This window comes from Chlamydotis macqueenii, chromosome Z (genome assembly GCF_036417535.1).
Source record: "Chlamydotis macqueenii isolate bChlMac1 chromosome Z, bChlMac1.mat, whole genome shotgun sequence".
Taxonomy (NCBI): domain Eukaryota; kingdom Metazoa; phylum Chordata; class Aves; order Otidiformes; family Otididae; genus Chlamydotis; species Chlamydotis macqueenii.
The window spans coordinates 24,996,398-25,016,642 of record NC_141593.1 but is presented as its reverse complement, the minus strand read 5'-3'; the positions used below and the strand labels follow the sequence as shown (position 1 = coordinate 25,016,642).

The window sequence follows — 20,245 nt, the reverse complement described above, 5'->3', positions numbered from 1 at the left end:
CAGACTGAAATCAAACAGTTTTAACACTTGGTTCTGGGAACATGGGCTGTGGTTGCTGTTGCATCATCGTCCCCTTGGTATGATAGTTCTGAACTCCATATGTTGTAATAGTGCTCAGTGTCTGTAAAAGGTTGTGGTCAGGCTTGCGGTAGCAGATACGTAAGACCGGAATAAGAGCTTTTTCAAGGAAATGAGAGGAGGAGGACTCGGGAGAGTGGATGCACGGGAATGAGGTGTTATGAGAAAGCTCAAGGGAAAGACTGGTTTAGCAAACATTTTTAATTTTACATCAGGATGTTTTTTAACTGGACTTCTGTTGTCAACATGCCCATGCTAATGTTGGTTGTTTGTTCTCCCTGTTTGCACAGTGTCTAGCAGTGAGATCTGGTCCAGAACAGTGACTTTGTAGACCCTGTGTGATTCTGTGAGAGCAGATAATGTTTGTCTGCTGGCCAGAAGATGTGTGTGTATTTTTGCATTAAAATCTGAGCCTGCACGCTTTGGCCAATGTAATAACTAGATTAAGAGAGACATAGATATTTTTAAGGGAGGGGGAGAATAGTTTAATCTTGGAAAGAGTTGAAAAATGCCATATTGAAGAGCCTCATAATTTAATAAATTGTATTAGTCTACTATCTCAAGTGAATCTGCCCCCCAAGTTCACAGCTGTGGGTAGGTTTTTGAGTGCTTGCAGTGTCTGCCTTTCTCCAGAGCCCTTTCTTAGAGCAAATGTTCAGGGAATGGACTGAATTCCCTTAACTGGAGCCATGGAAAAAGGCTCAGGCCATCTGATTTTATTGTTGTGGGACATGTGCTAGCTGCTTGTGTCTGTGCTTTTTGATAGAAAAAGACTATAGAAAGCTGTTTTGATTGGAGCCTTAAAATTTTCATGCAAAGATGAATGTCTTCCAGCATAACAATAGATCTGTAGGTAATAAATACCTTAATCAACACCTGTCATAGGTGTTTGGTGCTGTAAAGGCATTTTTTCTTAGTAGCCTATTATATGATCTCTGTTTACATAGTCAAAGCTGGCATATTTTCTTCTGCATATTCAAAAAAACTGTTGCATTACATACCTGTGAGTCAATATTGGGAGTGGAGGCTCAGGAGGGAACTCCTGCTTCTATAGCTTTGAGCAGGGTTTGTCTAATAATCTGTACATGTAATCCTGTCCATGTGTTTTCTAGCTGCCTGGCAGTGCCCTAAGCTCCTGCCCCACTGCAGTGAGGGCAGCTCAGGTGGCAATGGGTCTGGCTCAGAGCATTGCTGGCTCAGACCTGCTCCAGTTATGGGGGCCGACTTGTGCTGTGTTGGTGTGGTAGCAGCACCTGAATTGCCAACCTAGAAGTGACTGCAGAGCTATACAGCCCTGGGCAGGCGCTCCTGGGGTGCTGGGTAACTGAAAGTACAAATTTCACCAGGAATAAAATCTTGGCCTCTTTCACACTAGGACAAAATAGTTATATGCTCCCATATAACCTAAGGTTTTAAGTCACCTGGACCATCTAAAATGCAACTAGCATATTCTTGAAACTACAGCACTGGAACATGATGGCAAATGGTTCAAGTTAGCAGCTCGTGGTACAGCCAGGCATAACTGGGATGCTGCCCAGAGCCTGTTGTACTGGGCTCAGCTTTCACCAGGGCTGACTATGGCCAGCAAAGTGTCTGTCAGGAGTTTTTGTGCAAGAGGGGCTCGGCTTTTGTTTTTGTGTTTTCGGCTGTTACAGCATGGCTCTGTTAAATGCTTTTCAGTGTGCTAATACTGGGGATGTGGGGATGGGCTCGGGTGGAGGAGGCAGGAAGGTGTAAGGGGGGTGATATGCAGAATTTGCAGAATTTCTCAGCAGTGAACTGGAGCACTGCCTTGCCTACTGCATGGCCAGGATGGCACACAGCTGGGACTGCCCAATGTGGTTTAGCTAATGTTTAATTCAGACACTCTGGTGAAAAACCTTTATTCCAGCATTTCAATATTCACTCATGTATCTCTTTTTTCCCTCAGTTGTGACTTTACAAATTCTTTTCTGTCACCGTAAGAGGATTTTGTTCTCGCCGTCCCCTGTTATGTCCTGTGCATTGAGCTTCCCTGTTGCGGAGCCAAAAGAGCCGCCCTCCTCCTTGCTCACGTCTCACTTTCCATGGGAAAAAGTCTCTGGTGGCAGGAAATTGAGGGGGATTGGCCCTGTGAAATAAAAGCCTCTATTCCGTTCTTTGCCGTCTTCAGTATAACAAGTCTTTCGGTATGTCTGTGGCAAACCCCTTATTAAATGGTCTGCCTGCTAGAAGCAGCCACATGCTGCTCTTGAGCTGTTGCAGAGAGTCTTATGTCTGAGTGCAAATGAATGACCAGGAAGCCTTAAACGCTGCTGTATGTTTTGCAGGGTTTTTTATTTCCATCTTCAGTTTTTTCAAATAACAAAAACTGTCTGTGGGTAATTGTTATCCCTGAATAACTTAGAATTATGTCTTGTAAAGTGTTCCCTAGATTTGCATTCAGAAATTAAAACAAATGTTACTTTTCCTTGCATGCTTTTTGCTTACGTTTTATAGAAGTTTCAAGTTTAGCTTCATTGAAAAATACGATCCATGGATCTATGGGCTCATTTGAAAACTGTTGCAAATTAGACCTGTGAAACACCTCTTTAATGTCAACTCAAATATAAACATACTAACAGGAGAGATCTGGTAGGCTCAGTGTTGATGTGGATTATCTCCTTGACCCTAGGACCTTCAAAATCCTTGCCATGGCTGTGATAAGAGGGTTAACTCTGAACTTGGGCAACACTTGCACAGCCAGCACTTGTTCTTAAAATTCTTGTGTAAATTGAGCATATCTTATGTGAACCTGAAGTTTTCAATTTGTTTTCAGACACTGTTAGTGAGGTCATGGCTCCAGTGGCTCTTCCACACCTCGGCTGATTACTAGTTTCAGTAACTACAATGCAGCTTCAGAAGTGGTGGCCCTATTTCTGAAAACTTACTCAAATCCAGAAGTTTGAAATGCTTTTATGTTGTCTCCTAATGCTGAGTCAGACTTGGTAAATGCTGCTTGTGCCATGTCGACTGTAGGCATACGGAGCATCTTGGGTTGCCTTGGCAGCCCTGCGGTCAGCAGCTGGCAGAGCTGCAAGTATTTGTCAACTACTGGAGTGGCTCTCTTGTATCAAGGCACATCAGAAAGATTTTGCAATCCATAAACAAACTCCAAACATCCACTAGTACGAGCTACTGCCTTGCCTGTTCTTCTCCTTCTTCTGTGGTGGTGGTACACAGGACAAATATTTCAGATGAAGATGATGGTGGATCTAAGTGTGATACGTCAGCTGATGGAAGATGCTCAAGTTTCTCAATTTATGAACGTTCCCCGGTAAACAGACTTATTTTTGTGAGAAATATGTGGAAGGAGAATATGTAGGAAGTTGTGAGTAGAATGTAACTTTATTTCCATTGAATCAGTTGTGGGAAGAATTTTAGACACTTGTTGCATCATTCTGAGTGCCAGAATAAGTCTATTATCATGTTTGTTCAAAATTAGGTGCGGCAATTTAAGCTTTAGTACTGCTTATTGCTCCATGCAGTGTTTCCTAGACACTTTTCCTTTAGTGTTTTTCCATGAAGGAATATCTACGAGGGAACTTGGTATCTTAGTACACATGCTTTGTATGTACTGATGTTGGCTAACAGGGTGGCAACATCTAAAATGAATTGAAATAGAGAGCTTTCAGACTAGCTATACTGGCGTTTTTATTAGCTCTTGTCAGTAGTCTGGACGTACTCTTAACATTCCCTCTTTGAGGAAAGATATTTTTTTCCTCTTAATTCCAAATCAAAAGTCATAAAATTGATTCACTGAATCATAAGATGTTATTTTAGGTGCCCTTTTCCTTTATAGCTTCTACATAGCGTGCATGTGCCTTGTTCTGAGGCATTTGGATCTTTTCAGCTTCAACATTTTGTGTCTGCCTGGATGCTGCTTGGCGTTACCAGGTGAAGTCCAGCCCTTCTTTCTCTGCCCTGTAATATCCTTTATCGCAGTACTCTCTTCCCTTGTGAGTTGAGCACTATCAAGAATTTACTGATACAATAGGGTTGTGTTTATTCTTCCATCAATCTTCCCAGTCTTCTGACTAACGCTTGCCCTGTTACACAGAAAGACTGAGCTTTCTGTCTTCAAGCCAAACTCATTTGTGTGTTGAACTTGGTGTGGCTGGATTGATTGATGGAAGCAGTCATAGGGTATTCGTCTGAAGTTGTGGAAAGCTATATGCCTTTGCCAAAATATATTATAGTAGACTAGACTCTCAGGACTGAAGCCTTCAAAATAGTTTCCTCTGCAGCTCAGTCCTGGGGCCGCCTCTATCCTGTAGGTTGTCATTGCTGTTTCTAAAAGTGTCTGTAACTGCTTATTTGTGATAGGACTGTCGCTTTGAAGTCCATGTGTGCTGGAGGGTCAAAGCGTGTAATCAATCTTATCGGAAGCTGGTGTTGCAAGAGACTCCTCCCAGTAAAAGCACTGTAGGTGTTGGCACTCCCTGTGCTCTGCGTTTTTGGTGCTCAGGTATTCAGCCCAGAAGCAGCCACTTTGGCCCTGGCAGGGAAGAAGCCTAACTTCCTACTTGTGAGCTGCTGATACAGTATCTCTTCTAGAAAGGATCTGAATTTTCCACTTTTTTGTGTCTGCAGAGTTAGCTGTTCTTGCCTCTTGCCCTTTTCCCTCGTTATTGGAGGGTTTCTTAGGCAGAACAACTATTACAATCCCACAATATCTGTCAGTGCCTTCATTCACTCTCTGAATCAATCTTTGCAAATAACTTTAATGAGGGGTTTGAGGCTGACTAGGGCTGCTTGATCTTGGATGTCCTTGTTGAGGATGGGAGGGACCTGTGGATGTGTAGATCCAGAACTAGATTGTAAAGCATTAGTGTTATTCAGGTAAATTCCTAGACTGATACTTATCAAATGGGTTGTGTGGTTTTCTTACCCTTCCTTTCAGATAAGCTGCCTTTTTTGCTGTTTTGCTTATGGCTGTGGTGGGTTGTGTTTGGAGGGCAGGAGTAAATGGCTGTTTAATGAGCTAAGAGGAGCAGGGCATGGGAGCTGTGTCATGTGGGACGAAGGCTTGCTCCTGTGTCGGCTGTCCCATCCTGGCTGACAGGGCCATAGCCCACTAGGATGGTCAACTCGGCTCCTCTAATGGCACTTGTCTTCATCTACAGGGCACTCATAGCTGGGGGAGAGCTATGATGTTATAACTAATGAAGTGATACATTAAATTTCAGTGTGCTGGCTCATCAGTACTTCTCCCTCACTCTGGGGAGCCAGGACCCCCCCTGCATCTGAGGAGCAGTGTCAGGGAGCGGGAGCAGCCGTGCTGAGTGGCATGGGCACGAGCAGCAGTAAAGCAGCCCCCATGGACGGTTTGCTCGGTTGTGTTTTTTACCACCTCCATCTCGTGTTTGTCCCCAAACTGATGTTTTGGTTTGTAGCAAGTGATGACCTGATTACAGTATCGGAGAGCTCATTTTAGAGTGAGTCATGCTTACTGGAGCTACCAGACTTAAAGCGGACTCTCAGCAAGATATGTATTTCTTTTATCTGTATATGAAACTTCTGGGTAATTAGGAAGAGCCATCTTAAAAGCAAGTGAGATGAAAGATAGCGATGCTTGTGGTGATGAAAACTGAAACTGCGATGCTGAAAGCAGCTGTATGATGTTAACGAATGTGTGGTAGCATCAGTCCAAAATGTGGGTGAGTAGCGTGATTTCTTTTGTGTCCTCAGTAAATGCATGTTGGATGGCCTCTGTGTTGGATTTTTTTTTTTTGAGGTATAGCCTTCAAAGTAGACATGTACCTGTAAAGCCCAGTTTCTTTTATTATAGTGCCTTTTTGCTTGAGTTGCCTGTATCAGCTACTAGAAGATGTCTACACACTATGTGAGGCTTCTACCTCAGGGAAAAGCTGAAAACTTGCTTGCGGCATGCACAATCTGTGTGGCAGTTGAACTAAAAAAGCATCTCATAGTGCATTTGAGGAGGAAAGGGCTCCCCCCCCCCTTTTTTTTTTTTTAACTGAGGATGTTCTCAGCTAACCAGCCACAGAAAGTGGCCTGCCCAGCCCTGTGTTTCCGTCCCCTCCCTTGTGCCTGCACCAGCGTGCCTGCAGGTGCGCAGCAGCTCAGATCAGGGACCTGATCTTCCTAGAAGCAGGTCTCTTTGTAGCTATCGCTCCTTGGTGAGAGCTGCCCCTTGCCTGAGGATTGCAGACTCTGACATGAGAGGCGACAGGAGTATGTGGCTGGGAAACACCAGGGAGGGTAGGGCCAGCTCTTTTTGGCAGCCACTAGTGCAAATAGGGTGTCATTTTGGTAACTGGATTTTGCTGAAGGCTGTTTCCAGAAGCCTTGCAGGCTGTGATTGAAACCCAACACTGAACAGCACTACTGTATGGTCCTTCAGATGCATTACTAGAAACATTTGGAATAATTGCAGATTTGCTCACTGTACCCTGCAAAGAGAGGGAGACCAGTCATGCAGTAGTAGTTGTTAATAATCGGGGTCATTTGCAGCAGGAGATGTGCACAGAGTCATCCTTAACAGGATGGGAGAGTGCTTTTATGGGAGGTGATGCGGTTGCAGCAGTAAGTAGAGGTGTGAATACCACAGCTTATTCATTTCACTGCCACCCTCACCAGCCTTATCAGTGGGAGGCAGCTCGGTCTGTCGCAGTCTCACAGGTTGCTGAAGCTGCAGCTGGTTCCCAAGTTGCCCTTGAGGTATGTTTGTAGTGTATTGCTGTCTTAATCTCTACTGCTGAGGCTCTGCTTACACAGGGCTGCTCCTTCCACTGCTTGCTTTAAGCTTCCACATGAGAGTCCTCAAACTTCTCTGAGGATGTGCAAGCTGAAACTGCTGGCTTCCAGCCTCAGCCCGTGTTTGAGTGCTCCATCCTGCCTCTAAACCAGGTGGTGGACAAAGAGCAATACACACTGGTTTTGAACAAGTGAAACTTGAGGAACTCACCATACAGAGAACAGAATCTTCTTGGTGATCTAAATATGTTTGTACACCATGCTATAAAAAGCCTTTTTTGAAGAGGAGGAATGACTATTTTAATTCCTCTTCTGCAGTAATTTGCCTACGTTCTCAGTAAAATTGCTCTAGGAATCACCCTTGACTTGTGTGTAACTGGATACGTGTTTCTTTTTGCAGCTATTGTGGATGATGAAAGGCTTTCAGCAGAGGAAATGGATGAGAGGAGGCGTCAGAACATTGCTTATGAATATTTGTGCCACTTAGAAGAAGCAAAAAGGTAAGTAAATGAAAGCACTGGCTTTTAAATACAAAGTTCAGGCCTATTGTGTTCTTAAGCATTGTCACTTTTAATTCAACTTCTTGAATAACCTGGATTAACTTAATGTTGGAATTTTACAGCATTCAGTATGAGAAACTAATGCCCAGTGTGAACAGTTTAATTCAGAGAAGGATTTAGAAATAATCAAAAACAATCTTCTCAGAGTTACGGCAGTGACCATCTTCAATGAAAGGAGGGGCTGGGTACTAAAACCTAAAGCTGTGGTTTTGTGAGAAGCTGAGTCAGGCCTGTGTGACTAACTGGGGAAAGTCTTTTGTTCCTGTCTGCATGGCCGTGCTCCCTTCTTGCTGCTAGTGCTTGTGGAGCAACTCAGATTGCCAAGATGGCAGAAAATCACCTGGGCTCTTACTGGGTTAATGATCCGTATCATCTCAGAGTTTCAATGTTAAGCACAGGCAGGGCAAGAAGATAACCTGGACTCTGCTCTTCCTTTAGTTCCTCTAACCCACTGCTCAGGAGTACTCATTTCATGAAGCAACAGACTGTCATGAAGCACTGATCTGCAAGTGCGCAGGGATTTTATCACCTTTGTGCAAATGCACTGTGCTGTGTACACTTCATTCTCAAAACAAATATTCAACGATACTTTCATAATTACTGAGCAAGGAAACAAGGTGCAATATCCTTGTGCTTTTGGAGTAGCTTGGAGTGCTGCTATCATCATATGTAAAAGCATATTTTACATTCAGTCTGGCTGGAGTTTTTCAAAGATGCCTGTTGCACTCAATTTACTGCCCTAGGCACCACTGGTAAGTGTCTTGCTTCTGCTCTGCATTTGTTGATGATAGTGTTTTCAGTCCTAAACTTTAGTTGCGTAACTTTCCTAGGAATTTCTGTAAAGAAAAGGAAACTCTGATTAGTAGTGCAAGCTGGGGAAAGCTTAGTGCGATGACAAACCATACGATCTTTAGAGAAGAGTAACCCAGTGTACTTTAGTCAGAAATCAACTGTAAAGCAGTGGCCTGGGCTTTGTTTCCACACCGTTACCCGGGCCATCACTGCATGGCACTGATGGTTACCTATTTAGCAGCTGCAGAGCAGCTAGCTGCCAAAGATCCTGTCCCAGGGGCGTTGTTATAAAAATCATCCGTTCATACTTCCTGTTCACAATGCTGTCACTTTTGCTGTAGCAACCATTGCCTCCTTAACTCTTTCTTCCTCTTTCCGCTGCAGAGCGGTTCCCCATTCACTTATTTAAGATGGCAAGTGTCTTACTGCTGCCAGAGAGGACTGTCCTCCTCTGCACATGCCTGTTGCCTCCATCGTGCAGTTACAAGAGGTTGCCCTTGGTCAGCTGATTCAGCTCGCTATGCTGGCAGGAAATTCATAGCTCTTTTGCTGAGTTAGTTTTCTACTGATTTAGTGAGCTGACTGGTGTGATCAAGGGGTCAGAGGAGAATCAGTGCTGGCAAGAGGAAGGGGACTTGGGTTGTTGCAACTCGCCCACCTGCTGGCTTCTGGCAAGATAGGAATAACAATTAGTCTCCAAATCCAGACTTTTCTCTTCTATTATTATTATTACTAATTTATTTTCCTGTCTTTTTCCACCCTGCTCCCTTCCCAGGACTACCTGTCACTTTGAACTCAAGTTCTATAGTTTGTTTGAAGCATTTCCCTTGATATGTCACAAGGAAATGTGAAGTTTTTACAATTGATGACTTAAGTAAGCACCTGCTATGAGTAACTCCATCTTCTTTGTATTTGTTTTCATACTGGTTCATGCCATTAGCAGTTTTCTAGAAGAAATACTCCCTTAGGTCTGCCAGTGGATGATGCCGACTTTGCAGTTGGAACAGTCACGCCCAGGACTGTTAGGTACCTGGAAGCATTTCTGGATCTCAAATTGGAAAATTGGAATTTACTGGTAATGTTCAAGGCCAGTGCTTGCCACTGCATGAGGTGGGGATGAGTGCTGTGGTGTAAGGAGCCTTGTGTTTCCCCCACCAAGGGGTTGGGTTGCCATGGGTGGAGCTGATGGGGCAGCCCAGTGCTGCTGAATGTCATCCTCCTGTGCCTCAGTGCAGTGGCCCTAGCACTCCTGAGGGTGGTGATGGTGGGGGTGGTGAAGGCTCTGGGAGTGCTCTTGGGAGGACAGAGCTGCTGTGATGGGGAAAAGAGAGGGCAAGGGGAACTTCTCCCTTCACAGCAAACTGTTGGGATAACTCAGTTGTATCGTGAGACTTTGCCCTGAGACAGACTCTTGCTAATGTGAGAACAACCCCAGCAATGAACACGTACAAAAAAAAAACTTGCAGAAACAAGCAGAAATGCCTGTGCCTCATAGCTGTGCAGCCCCTAGCCTGACTTCCTCAGGAGGTGAGTAATGCCATCTGTGGGGAGCAGGCTGGTGGCAGGGATGGGCTGGGGTGGTGAAGATGCACAGCTGTGTTCTCCCCAGCCCTGACCTAGTGAAACAGTAGCATGAGAAGATGCTGTATCTCTTCTCGCTGCATGTTTATTGCCCTCTCTGTGTACTTGATTAGAAGTTAAACATGTTGACATGTGGCTTCTGTTCTGGGATTGCACAGTTACAGCATTTGCTTTGTCACAACAGAGCCTGAACAAAGCTGGGTACTCTGGAAAGCAAGATAGCGACGTCGGAGGGAGCAACAGGGTCATAATTCAAACTACAGCAAAGCTAAAACAGTGCTAGCTTGGGAGGCTTGGGTGTATGTGTAGGCTGCCTTGACAGCATGTGGCAGGTCCTGGCATTTAGCTGTGCTGACGATGCAATTTGGCAGGTGGCACCACCTGATGGATTGGCTTTTGCTGCTGCCGAAAAGGAGGAGTCCCAGCTGGGTGCTCACCCTGGCTCCCTGGAGCTGGAGCACCTGCCTTGGGATGCACAGGGCTTGGTCCTCGGTTATGTGCTTGTGGTGGTGGGGCTGGGTTGGAGGGGGCAGGATGGTGCCTCTGGCAGTTGCAGCATCTGGTGTTGCTGCCAGCTGTGAAACCGCCCAGAGCTGCAGCTGTTGCCTGCTTGGTCTGAGCAGTGCCCTGCTGAGCAGAACCTGAGAGAGTCAACTGCCTCTCTGACATGAAATCATAGAAGAGTTTGAGTTAGAAGGGGCCTTTAAAAGTCATCTGGTCCAACCCCCCTGCAAGGAGCAGGGACATCTCCAATCAGATCAGGTTGCTCAGAGCCCCATCCAACCTGGCCTTGAATGTTTCCAGGGATGGGGCACCTACCACCTCTCTGGGCAACCTGTGCCAGTGCTTCACCAGAACATATTTGATTTCTGTTTACTTTTGCAAGCTTTTTTTTTAATCTATAAAACCTCGGATGCATGGAGAGGTTTTATAGCAATGACAATAAATAGTCTGAAATGAGTAAAGCAAGGTGAGTTTTTCTATTGACTTGGCAGTTGCTGAAATGATAGCAAATACTGTTTCAGCTAATCAGCAGCATGCAAACACAGTGTGTTTTGGCCCATACTGAAGAGTAAGAAATACTGAAATAAGCAATAAATAGCAAAATATTTGGGCCAAGTATGGCTTTATGTACAGTACTGTGGCAGGACTTATGTTTTCTTCTCACCATAGTTGTAATAAAAACATTATTTTATAGCAGCTCTGCATTTTGAAATGCCAGAGTTAATTAAAAGCATGAAGAATGTGTACTTTCAGCTGCTTTTCAGACCACTGTTTCCACACTTGTTTCCTGTAGACCAGCTTTAATAAAACTTTCCAAGTTTTAACATGAAGGAAGAATCCCATCACTGGTACTTGATGCCTTTGCAAATACCTTCTGTGCTAGGCATAGGAAATTTTTTTTTAAACACAGTGAGCAGGTTTGTAATGTCTGCAGAGGTCACTAATGTTGAAATAGGGTGTTATATTTAATAATGGAGAAAGAACATTGTATTCTTTTAAATTACTGGTCCCTTTCCCCCAAAATTGCACATCTGATAAATTGAGTTCTTGGTTGCTCATATGTAATTTGGTTTATTACTTTTGTCTTTAAAGAAAGTTTATTGCATATTGAAAAAAAGGTAGAGAAAAATGGGTAGTCTCCAGTATCCTTGAACTCCTGAGAGGAATAAAATTAAAAATAAGCAACTAGGAGTAGAGACTTACTCACTTCAGGCAATGTAACCATGAGTGTCTCAAACAGAAGCTCTCCAGAGATTACACAAGTAAGTTTCCAGTATCCTTGGGAAATTCTTCCCTTTAAAATAACAAAGGTTTAAGGTGAGCACTAAGAGCTGTGTCACAAGCCCTAATGTCTTACTGGATTAGGTTAATTTTAGTGGATAAAACTTACTACAAAATCCATGTTTCCAAATATTATCTTTGTAATACCCAGAACATCAGATTCTGCTGTGAGTTTGACTGTTGGTGTTGCTTGTCTCTTTGCAAATGTGCAATTAGGTCGCTGTAAATGGTAATATAGATTTGAGGGGTTTTAAAACATGATTGAAGCTTTGGCATATAATGCAAATCAAGTTTACAGTAAATCTGTTGTGGCTGGATAGGGTTATAATCATCCGTGATTAAGCAGGTACTATTTCTCTTTGCTTCTTGGAAATTATACCTTCCTATGCTAAGCTTGAATTTGAACCATGGGAGGCCTCATTTTACTAACCTTGTCTCTCTCTGCATGAAATGGAATAGACTTCGTTTCACAATGTGTATGCTGCAATTTCATAACCGGAACTGCCAGCATTTGTCTTATTTCTTTTTACTTTTCTTACTGGGCCATTCAATAGGACAGGAGCTTGTGTGAGACGCTGGAGCTTTAGTTTCAATGTTTGGACAGTGAAGACACAGTGAAGGAAAACTATCCAGGAAATTTCTTTTTATAAACCATTTTTTACTTTGAAAGTGTAAATCCCTATTCTTTTTAAATTTCTTTGCAATAGAAATCCAAATAATTCATTTTAGGTTCCAAAACGTACCTCCTTCATTGTACTGAGTTGTCTTAAATTGGTTTGCAATGGCCAGTTGTGGTATTGGTCACTGATGAGATCACAATTGGAAGCTGCTTTGTAAAACTGTACATGCAATTCAATATACTTAAAAGGTCAACCCCTGAAGTGCTTAATTGGCTTCAGTTAAAGCTAACAGTTTTGCAGTACCATAGCACCATAGAAAGCTCAAGTTGCTCCAGTTAACAGGTTTGTGGGACCATGGAGGGTTGCTTTGGAGCCTCCCCTGTTCCTGGAGGTGGGTACTGAGGTCTTACAAAGTCTTGGTACAAGTGAATTTGGCAAAGCTGTGTGCTACTGTTTCTCCATGAGCAAAGCTGTGGTAACCATGCAGCCCTGGCAGGTCATGAGTCAATTAATCCTTCTCAAATGCTCTATTTTAAGTTCATTTCTTTCAGGCTACAGGAAATCTTTAAAGCATTGTGCTTAGAGGTAAATGCATAAAATCGTAAGACAGCTCTACAACTAGCTAGCTATAAGGAGAAAATGTTAAGATACTTCTTGGCAATCTGCTTAGTATAGGTTTGTCAAGAAAATAGTTCTGTGAGTGGAGTCTACTGATGCACTGTAAACGATGAACTTGGCCTCGTCTCCCCTCTCTGCCTTCAGCCTGATAAAGCACCCGTGAACATGGCTGACAGCAGATCTGTAAAGCCCAAATAATTGAAATTAAAATGCTTCAAGAGATAAAATTCTTGGAAAAATCCTACTTAGCCAGGATATACTCATACCTGAAGTAGCTCAGTCCACACAGAGGTACTGATCAGCAACGGTACTCATTGTTTCATGTTTTGATCCTCAAGGGTACTTACCTAGCAAGGAGACAGCCAACTATTGAGTTGAACAGGTTTTGTGGTTTTTTTTTGTTTTTTTTTTTTTTTTTTTTGTTCCAGATAGTTATACAATAGTGCAGATAGGCCAGAGTTTTCATATGCAAGTGTCAGTGATATCAATCAATCCAATAATTGCTTGGGTAGTGATATTTGCATGTGAAAAGTCTTAATAGTAAGATCTGAAGGAGAGAGAAACTTTTGTGCTACTATGAGAGAACTGCTGTTTCTGTACAGGATGCATTGACCTGCTCGCTGGGATGTTGAGGTAATTCATGCACATGTTATGGGTCATTGCTCAGTGTGTATAGTTGCCGGATAATGCTGCTGAGTAATGATGGATGTGACCTTTGTTTTTTGGAGACTAAACCATATGGCACTTATCCCATAGCATGCACTGAAACGAACTAAAGAAAACTAAACTAACTAAACTAAGAGCGGCTCTCTTTCCCAAAGTTTTCCACCTTTGTTTTAGGCACCACCCTCTTATAAAAGGACTTGTGAGTTTTTTGTAATAGAGTAACCAAATGTGAAAGTAGTTTATGCTCTGATGCCCTCATATTGGTGTACTTTGTAGGTTCAGCTTCACCAAATGAGCACACTACATTTTCATTTCTCCTTCACGTTCCCCTTTGCAACTTGAATTATTTGTGGTGCATCTCAACAGCCTGTTTGACTTTATACTCCACCTATAAGACTAGCTGTTTGTCAGGTCAAACTGATGGCTTCATTTTGCACCCAGAGTAGCTCCTAGTTAATACTAAGTGTAACCTGAGGTGGCTTCACTAAGGTGTCAGTAGTAGATGGGTCATTATGGTACTATATGGAGCACACCAAGGAGCAGGGAAGGAGGCTGACAGGGATTCTTGCACATCACCAGCCAAAACTTCCACATCTGGAAGGATGGTAAAGGGACACTTGAGACTGAGTTGTGCAAGGAGGAGCACAGCTGTGGGTATTCAAGGTAGCAGATGGACTTGAGGTTTGCACCTTGCCTAAGGTATTCCTATAGAGTTGCTGTTGGGAAGAACCTGTGGCAGTAACTGTGGGATGGAAGGGCACTGTTTTATCCTTTCCTTAGTGCTGAAGGGCTTAACTGTTGCTTTTAACCTTTGGGTCAGTCCTTCTGTACTGCTTGGACTCTAAGTCAGGGTGTAGTTCCTAGTCTTCTGAGAACAGCAAAGGCCTTTGCTTTCCTGTGTGTTATTGATGGAATAAATGACAGCATGTGTGCCTGGGCACATGTGCTGGATGCCCATGCTTTGCATACCGGGCTGCGGGCTGTGACAGTTGCATGCTACACTAATGGTATAGCTGACCATCAAGTGGTGCATGTACCCTGTTGTGCTGTAACCATAGTGTAGCATTCAAAAAGCTTGTTATGTGGTTGTGTGCCTGTTTGCTTTGGACCAGCAGAGGAAATTACCTGGGCTGATGGAATCTGCTTTTTAACAGCTCCCTTGCAGGAGTGTACTTTTCACATGCTGAGATCCTCCTTTCTCAACTGCCATGTCCTGGAGAGCTGTTGATCTTTGGAAGAAGTGTTTATTCAGGCTTTTGCAGAAACTGCTGTGGAGAGATGTGAATGGCTCTTCACAGATCAGGAGAGGTGCGGCAGCAGCTTTACTTAGAGACCTTTATAACACTTATTTGTCTAGACCACTGCTGCTAGTGGGGAGCCCACAAGTATGTGCTGGCCAGACCCCACTGCATTTGAAACAAGAAATTGAGTGTTTGCAAGAAACATACTTCTAGAGCCAGGAGGGTTTTGCTATAGCTTCGTGGATACTAGAAATCCAGGTCTCTACGATTTGCTTAGCTACAGCTTTGGGACTGGAGACTCTAAAATTGGTCCAGTAATTGCTGAGATTTGCAAAAGAACTGATGTGTCTCTATACCTCCAGTTCTGGATTGGAAAAACAACCTAGTGAGTGGAGGGGTCGGTGCACATTGAATGTGTAGGTGTGTTCTGGCTTTTGCCTTCCAGCTACTGCAGGCAGATACTTTATGGGACAAGGCAGCTGCTGAGCGATATAGGTCTGGGTTGCCTTAAAAAAAATAAATTTGGGGCAAATATCTCAACAATTCACTGACTGGAGAAGGAGCACTGTGACAGTTTGTACCTACTATCTTAAGTATGGAGCAATACTAGGAAGTACTTTGGCTGTTGCTCACTACAGACTGTGTGAATCCTGTGTGCTATTGCAAAGCCCACAGTGTTCCCCAGTACGAGATGAGTGTCAGCCCTGTGTGAAGGACTAGGTTGCTGATAGTTATGGCTTTGGAAGATGCTTTTTAAAGCAACATGTGGTCGGACTTAGAAGCGGGTTGGTTAAGTTGTAGAGCTGTGTGGCTCACTGTGCGTTCTGTCTGATGCTGATTGTGGTTGGTCTCAGTGTTTCGCATGCTTTAAGGAAGATGGCTTTCTACTCACCTGCATTTAAATTCAAGGACCTAGCCAGAGGTGGGGTACAGTAGTGTCCCAGGGTTGCTAAGAGCACATACACACCTTGTGGGAGCTTGGATATTTGAGACCTTCTCGTCTTGATGTGGAGCCACTGTCATTTGAAGCTGATAGTGTCTCAGCCTCCCACAGTTGCTGTTGGTATCTTTGTTGATAGATGTAGAGATAGGCATGCGCAGGCTTCTGTGGGGCCAGGTAAAACCCTCAAGCTCACCCCACCTCACTTGAGGTAGGGAGGGCTGTGAAGATGGCTCTTGGTGCTTCATTGTTGGCTTGTTTTCCAGCTGCCCATGATTCTTCCAATTGCTTATGCACTTTCTGTAGTGCAGAGGAGGAGAGATTTCGGGGTAATCTTTTCAACCCCAGATTTAACACTGACAGGTGAAAAGGTTCTTTAAGCCAAGCTAGTCTTTGGAAAATTTGTGATGTATCTGTTTTTCAACTGAGTTCGGGAACTGGCATGCATTCTCAAATTAGTAGAACTTTAACTTATTCAATTACATGTGCAAAGGAATCTTTTCTTTAAACTCAGACAAAAACAATTTCCTTGCCAAGGTTTTTATTTATGACCACCACATGAGGTGGTCAGAGGACCTCTTAAAGACCAGTGCATGTGTAGATGAGAAAACAATCCATTGAGTTACCTGTTTGTTAAAAGAGAAATGATGGTCCAAAACATCCTTGCTGTAGTTGCCCACTACATATATGTGTTCAGAATTAGCATTCTGTTAGCTGCAAGATAAAGAAGTGAGATAGTGGTTGTCTGTTTCTGCAGTGGCAACAGGACACGGCCTTGAACACTTAATGTATTTCACTGTTTCTGCTGCGTGCTAGCATCATTCTTGACAACTAAGGCCTAAAATTGGTTTCAGAAGTAGAGATTGAGAGCTGTGAATGGGTTTTGAGCCTGACAAATTTGAGTCTGGGGGAAGGGCTGCTAATGAATCCTCTCAGATGAATGAATGGAGCTGCTCTTGAGCTTGAAGTGCTAGGATTCACATGGCTTCCAGTGACTATAAATGCCAGGCAAGTCCTGGCTTGGAAGCAGAGACCTCAGCTAGTTGTGAGTGTAACAGCTCTACCAGCTTGAAAGGGAGAGAATCTTGCAGGTTTTTGTTTTCGTTTGAGTTGAGAAGTGTTGACAAGTGAGTTGTTATTGTGGCATTGAGGACAGCTTTATTCTGGCAGGATGATGGTTAACTGCATGCATAATTTTCCAGCTACTCAGAGGACAAGCAGCAGTAAGTCTAAAAGAAACTCTTGTAATGAATGAAATTCCCTTAAAACCAAGGCTTTTCATGACCTCTATCATTCTGCTCCGTAACAGCCTGCCTGTTGCAGGGCCAAAGGCAGAATTTGCATGTGAAGGCAATGGAAGCTGCAGTGGTTCCTGCAGCCAGGCACCCCTCACTGAACAGGAACTGCCCTGCTACAGCGTGGTTATGCTCGGAGCACTGGTGTGCTTGTTTCCCAGTGAGGGGAACAGGGAGGAGCAGCAGGAGCAAGGAAAGGGGAGGAATAGTGCACTTAAATTGTGTGACAAAGTACCACAGACTAGAGGCTTAAAAGTGGTAGAAATTCATGGAGGGCTATTGGCTGCTGCTCCTGGACTGGGAGGCTGGGTGGGTGCATGGAGGATGCTGCTATGTGCCAGCCACGCTTGCCCACAAGGCACCTTGTCACTGGCCTTACAGAAAGTGTCAGAGCGTCAAAAGCATCATAAGTCATGCTCTGTCGCAGGAGTGTCTTTAAAGCCTGGCTGTCAAACAGGCTCCTCCAAGATGGGTAAATAGCATAACTGACATCAAACTTCTGTCTAGATGTTGGGCTAAACCTCTCTCTCTGTTAAAGAAACAAAGCAATGAAATCATGTGGCATTGGTGAATGTTAAAAGTTGGAACGTCTTACTTCCCCAACAGCTTCCAAGCTGCAGATTGCATCACCTCCCTTGTCTTGGCCCAAGGAAAGCTCAGTGCATCTTCCTTGAGCGTGCCTGCGTTTACACGATGCACAGACCTGGTCACGTGGGATTTGCTTTGCAGCATGTTTGAGGGAGTGCCAGCCCTTGGTCTCAGCTGCACTCTTTGCTGGGACAGAGTTCAATAGGATTCATGACTAAAGTCAGGTTTTAGGGCTTCCTGTTTTCCTGATGAGTATTTGCAGAATAGGGAAGAGCCGATTTGATAACACCTAGTAACTCCTGAGCTGCACTTTATTCGGCTGCTTTCAAAAACAAAGAAGTGAAGAGTTTTGATTTCTGTTGAACATGAGCTGTTCAGAGAGCAGGAAAGGTGGGTTTTTTAGAAAGTATTGATGGCACTGAAAGAGCTTCCCCTACTTTTCCTCCACAAAAGTACTGATCTAACTTTGTGATTAACTTAATACTTTATACTTGGGGTGGTTACTATCTTTTTTTTTTTTTTTTTTGAGAGAGGGTTTATACTTTAGTTGAAGTCTTAGTAAATGCAAGAGTAAAGTATGGAATAGTATTGGCATATTTCTCTGTTTAGTTTATAAAGCTGGCAGATACTTTTTTAGTATTCCTGCTGCTTTCTGTCCTCACAGAGAGACCTTGATCTTTTTTAGCTGCTGCTAAATAAATATACTTCTGTTATGAATCCAATTTCAACATTTTCTCTACTTCCTCAAGGTCAAAGTGGCATCACATGATGGTTAGTAGCACATACTGTTTTCTGTAGTGAGAATAGGAGAGAACATACTTTAAAACAGGAATTTATTCCAGAAGGTGTTATTTACTTGTGAGCCTTATGTATTCTTACTAAGCTAAGGGCAAACTGGGAGTAGAGGAAGAGTTGATATTTTTTTCTGGCATCCTGTGTTTCTTTTATAGGTGTTTATCATCAGAGAAGTCTGTAAGAACGATGGGGTCTGCTTGAGTTTTCAGTGCCTGAAACTGGCAGGGACTGACCCATTTGCTGCTGTGGTTACTGGCTGAGATTGCAACAGTATTTTGAATGTCAACAGTAATTATTTTGCTTCTTAGAAAAACATGTTAAATAGTGTTTTCAGACCTTTGTAAAGATGTCACAAAAAAGATTGAACTTGTTCATTGCAGTGCAAAAAGAGACTAGGAAAGCAGGGGCAGCTGGAGGATTTATCAAGATTGACCTTGAGATGCCAAGGAAGAGGCAACAGACTGCAGCTGTTGAATTGAGACCCCCTCTGAAATCTGGAAAGGGGTTCTGATGTACTGAGCATTCACTGGGGTCAGCAAAACTGTTACTTTTATTTACTCGGCTTTCTAAAAGTTAGTCCGAAAAGTTGGCAAAAGATTGTATTTGATACAGGTTTTTGTTTGGATTGTGCTTTAGTGCAGGAAGAATTGGATCTGTCTATCTCTAAAGACTTTTCCTTTATTGTGGCTTCTCATTACATTTAAAAATACACAATTGAACTCTGCTGTTGCTTCACAGGCTTTCTAAAAGCTCTGACACCTACATTGCAGTGCAGAATTTCATTAATCCTGTTGCTTCCAGCAAGTTCAAAGATGGAACATGCATGCTGTACTTCTAACTGAACCTGTGTCGAGATCCGTGTGTTGCAAGAGAAGCCACTTTCGCAGGGCAGAGTTCACAGGTTTCTCCAGTTACTCCATTTCTGTGCTGTCTGTGAACTGAGTGTCACTGGAGGAATCGTATCTTCTGTGAAGATCCTGCTTAGCTGGTACTTTGGTAACATGATTAGATTAATAATTAATGCCGAGTGTGCTGTGTGGCCTTTCATGTAACCCAGGATGTAAATAAGCAGGTGATTGTTATTAAAAATTGTCTCTGCTTGCAGTGTATCAAAGGCTTTGGTTCATTAGCAACCAAAAAAGCAGAACAAGAAATGTGTAGAATGTTTTGTTTTAACCTGAGTCTTTTTCTTGCTTACAGGAATGGCAGGGAGTAGGGTTGAATTGATGAAAATAAAATTGGTATGAAAATGGTTTTCTAGGCTTCCAGAAGCCTTTAAGAACAGTACGCCAAAATAGCCCTTAAAAAAAAAAAAAACACAAACAAAAAGCCAAACAAACAACAACAACAACAACAAAAAACCAAACCAGAAACACTGAGAGTAACAGAATAAGATGAAACAGACATTTAATTTTTGTAAAGTAAATGCTATGACAGCTTCTTGTGCTTTTGGCAGGCATCAAAACCAGTCCAGTTCTTTGAAGAAAAAATTTTGAGCTCTTGGCTGATATCTGTGCTAAAAAGGCACTGGAGGAATGACTTCCACTTGTTGACTTTAAATCTCCCACTTCTTAGTTTCATATTAAGAGGCAGGTAAACAAAGTTCCTGGCCTTTCTCTGCTGGTCACTTTTTTTTTTAGCCATTTGTTTCAGGCCGGGTATTGTGCTGGACATGCAGCAGTACAATAGAGTGAGCATTTTGCAGGAGTGGCATTGGTTTTCTTGAGCATCTAGCAGAGCAGTGGAAGCAGATATAGTAGAAGAAGCTGCAGCTGGGGTTTCCCTCCTGCTACAGAAGAGGAACATCTGCTCTTCTCAAGACTGGCTGAGCAAGGATTTGGGAAAAGGGTGTACAAATTTGTTAGCTGAACTAGGTGTCCAAATATTAAACATGAGACATTCAAGATTTTGAGTACCCCTCTTAAAATAAGCATGTGTCTAGTGTAAA

The 20,245-nt window shown here is 43.2% G+C and overlaps 1 protein-coding gene across 1 annotated transcript in view; it reads left to right on the top strand.

The window, feature by feature from the left end:
* The first annotated feature begins 7,222 nt into the window (after positions 1–7,222).
* Positions 7,223–20,245, top strand: part of IQGAP2 (IQ motif containing GTPase activating protein 2) — a 103,187-nt gene continuing 90,164 nt past the window's right edge. The window contains exon 1 of the mRNA XM_086770617.1: positions 7,223–7,316. Coding sequence (XP_086626743.1) covers positions 7,252–7,316 — 65 coding nt within the window. The 5' untranslated portion in view covers positions 7,223–7,251. The remainder of the gene's footprint in view (positions 7,317–20,245) is intronic.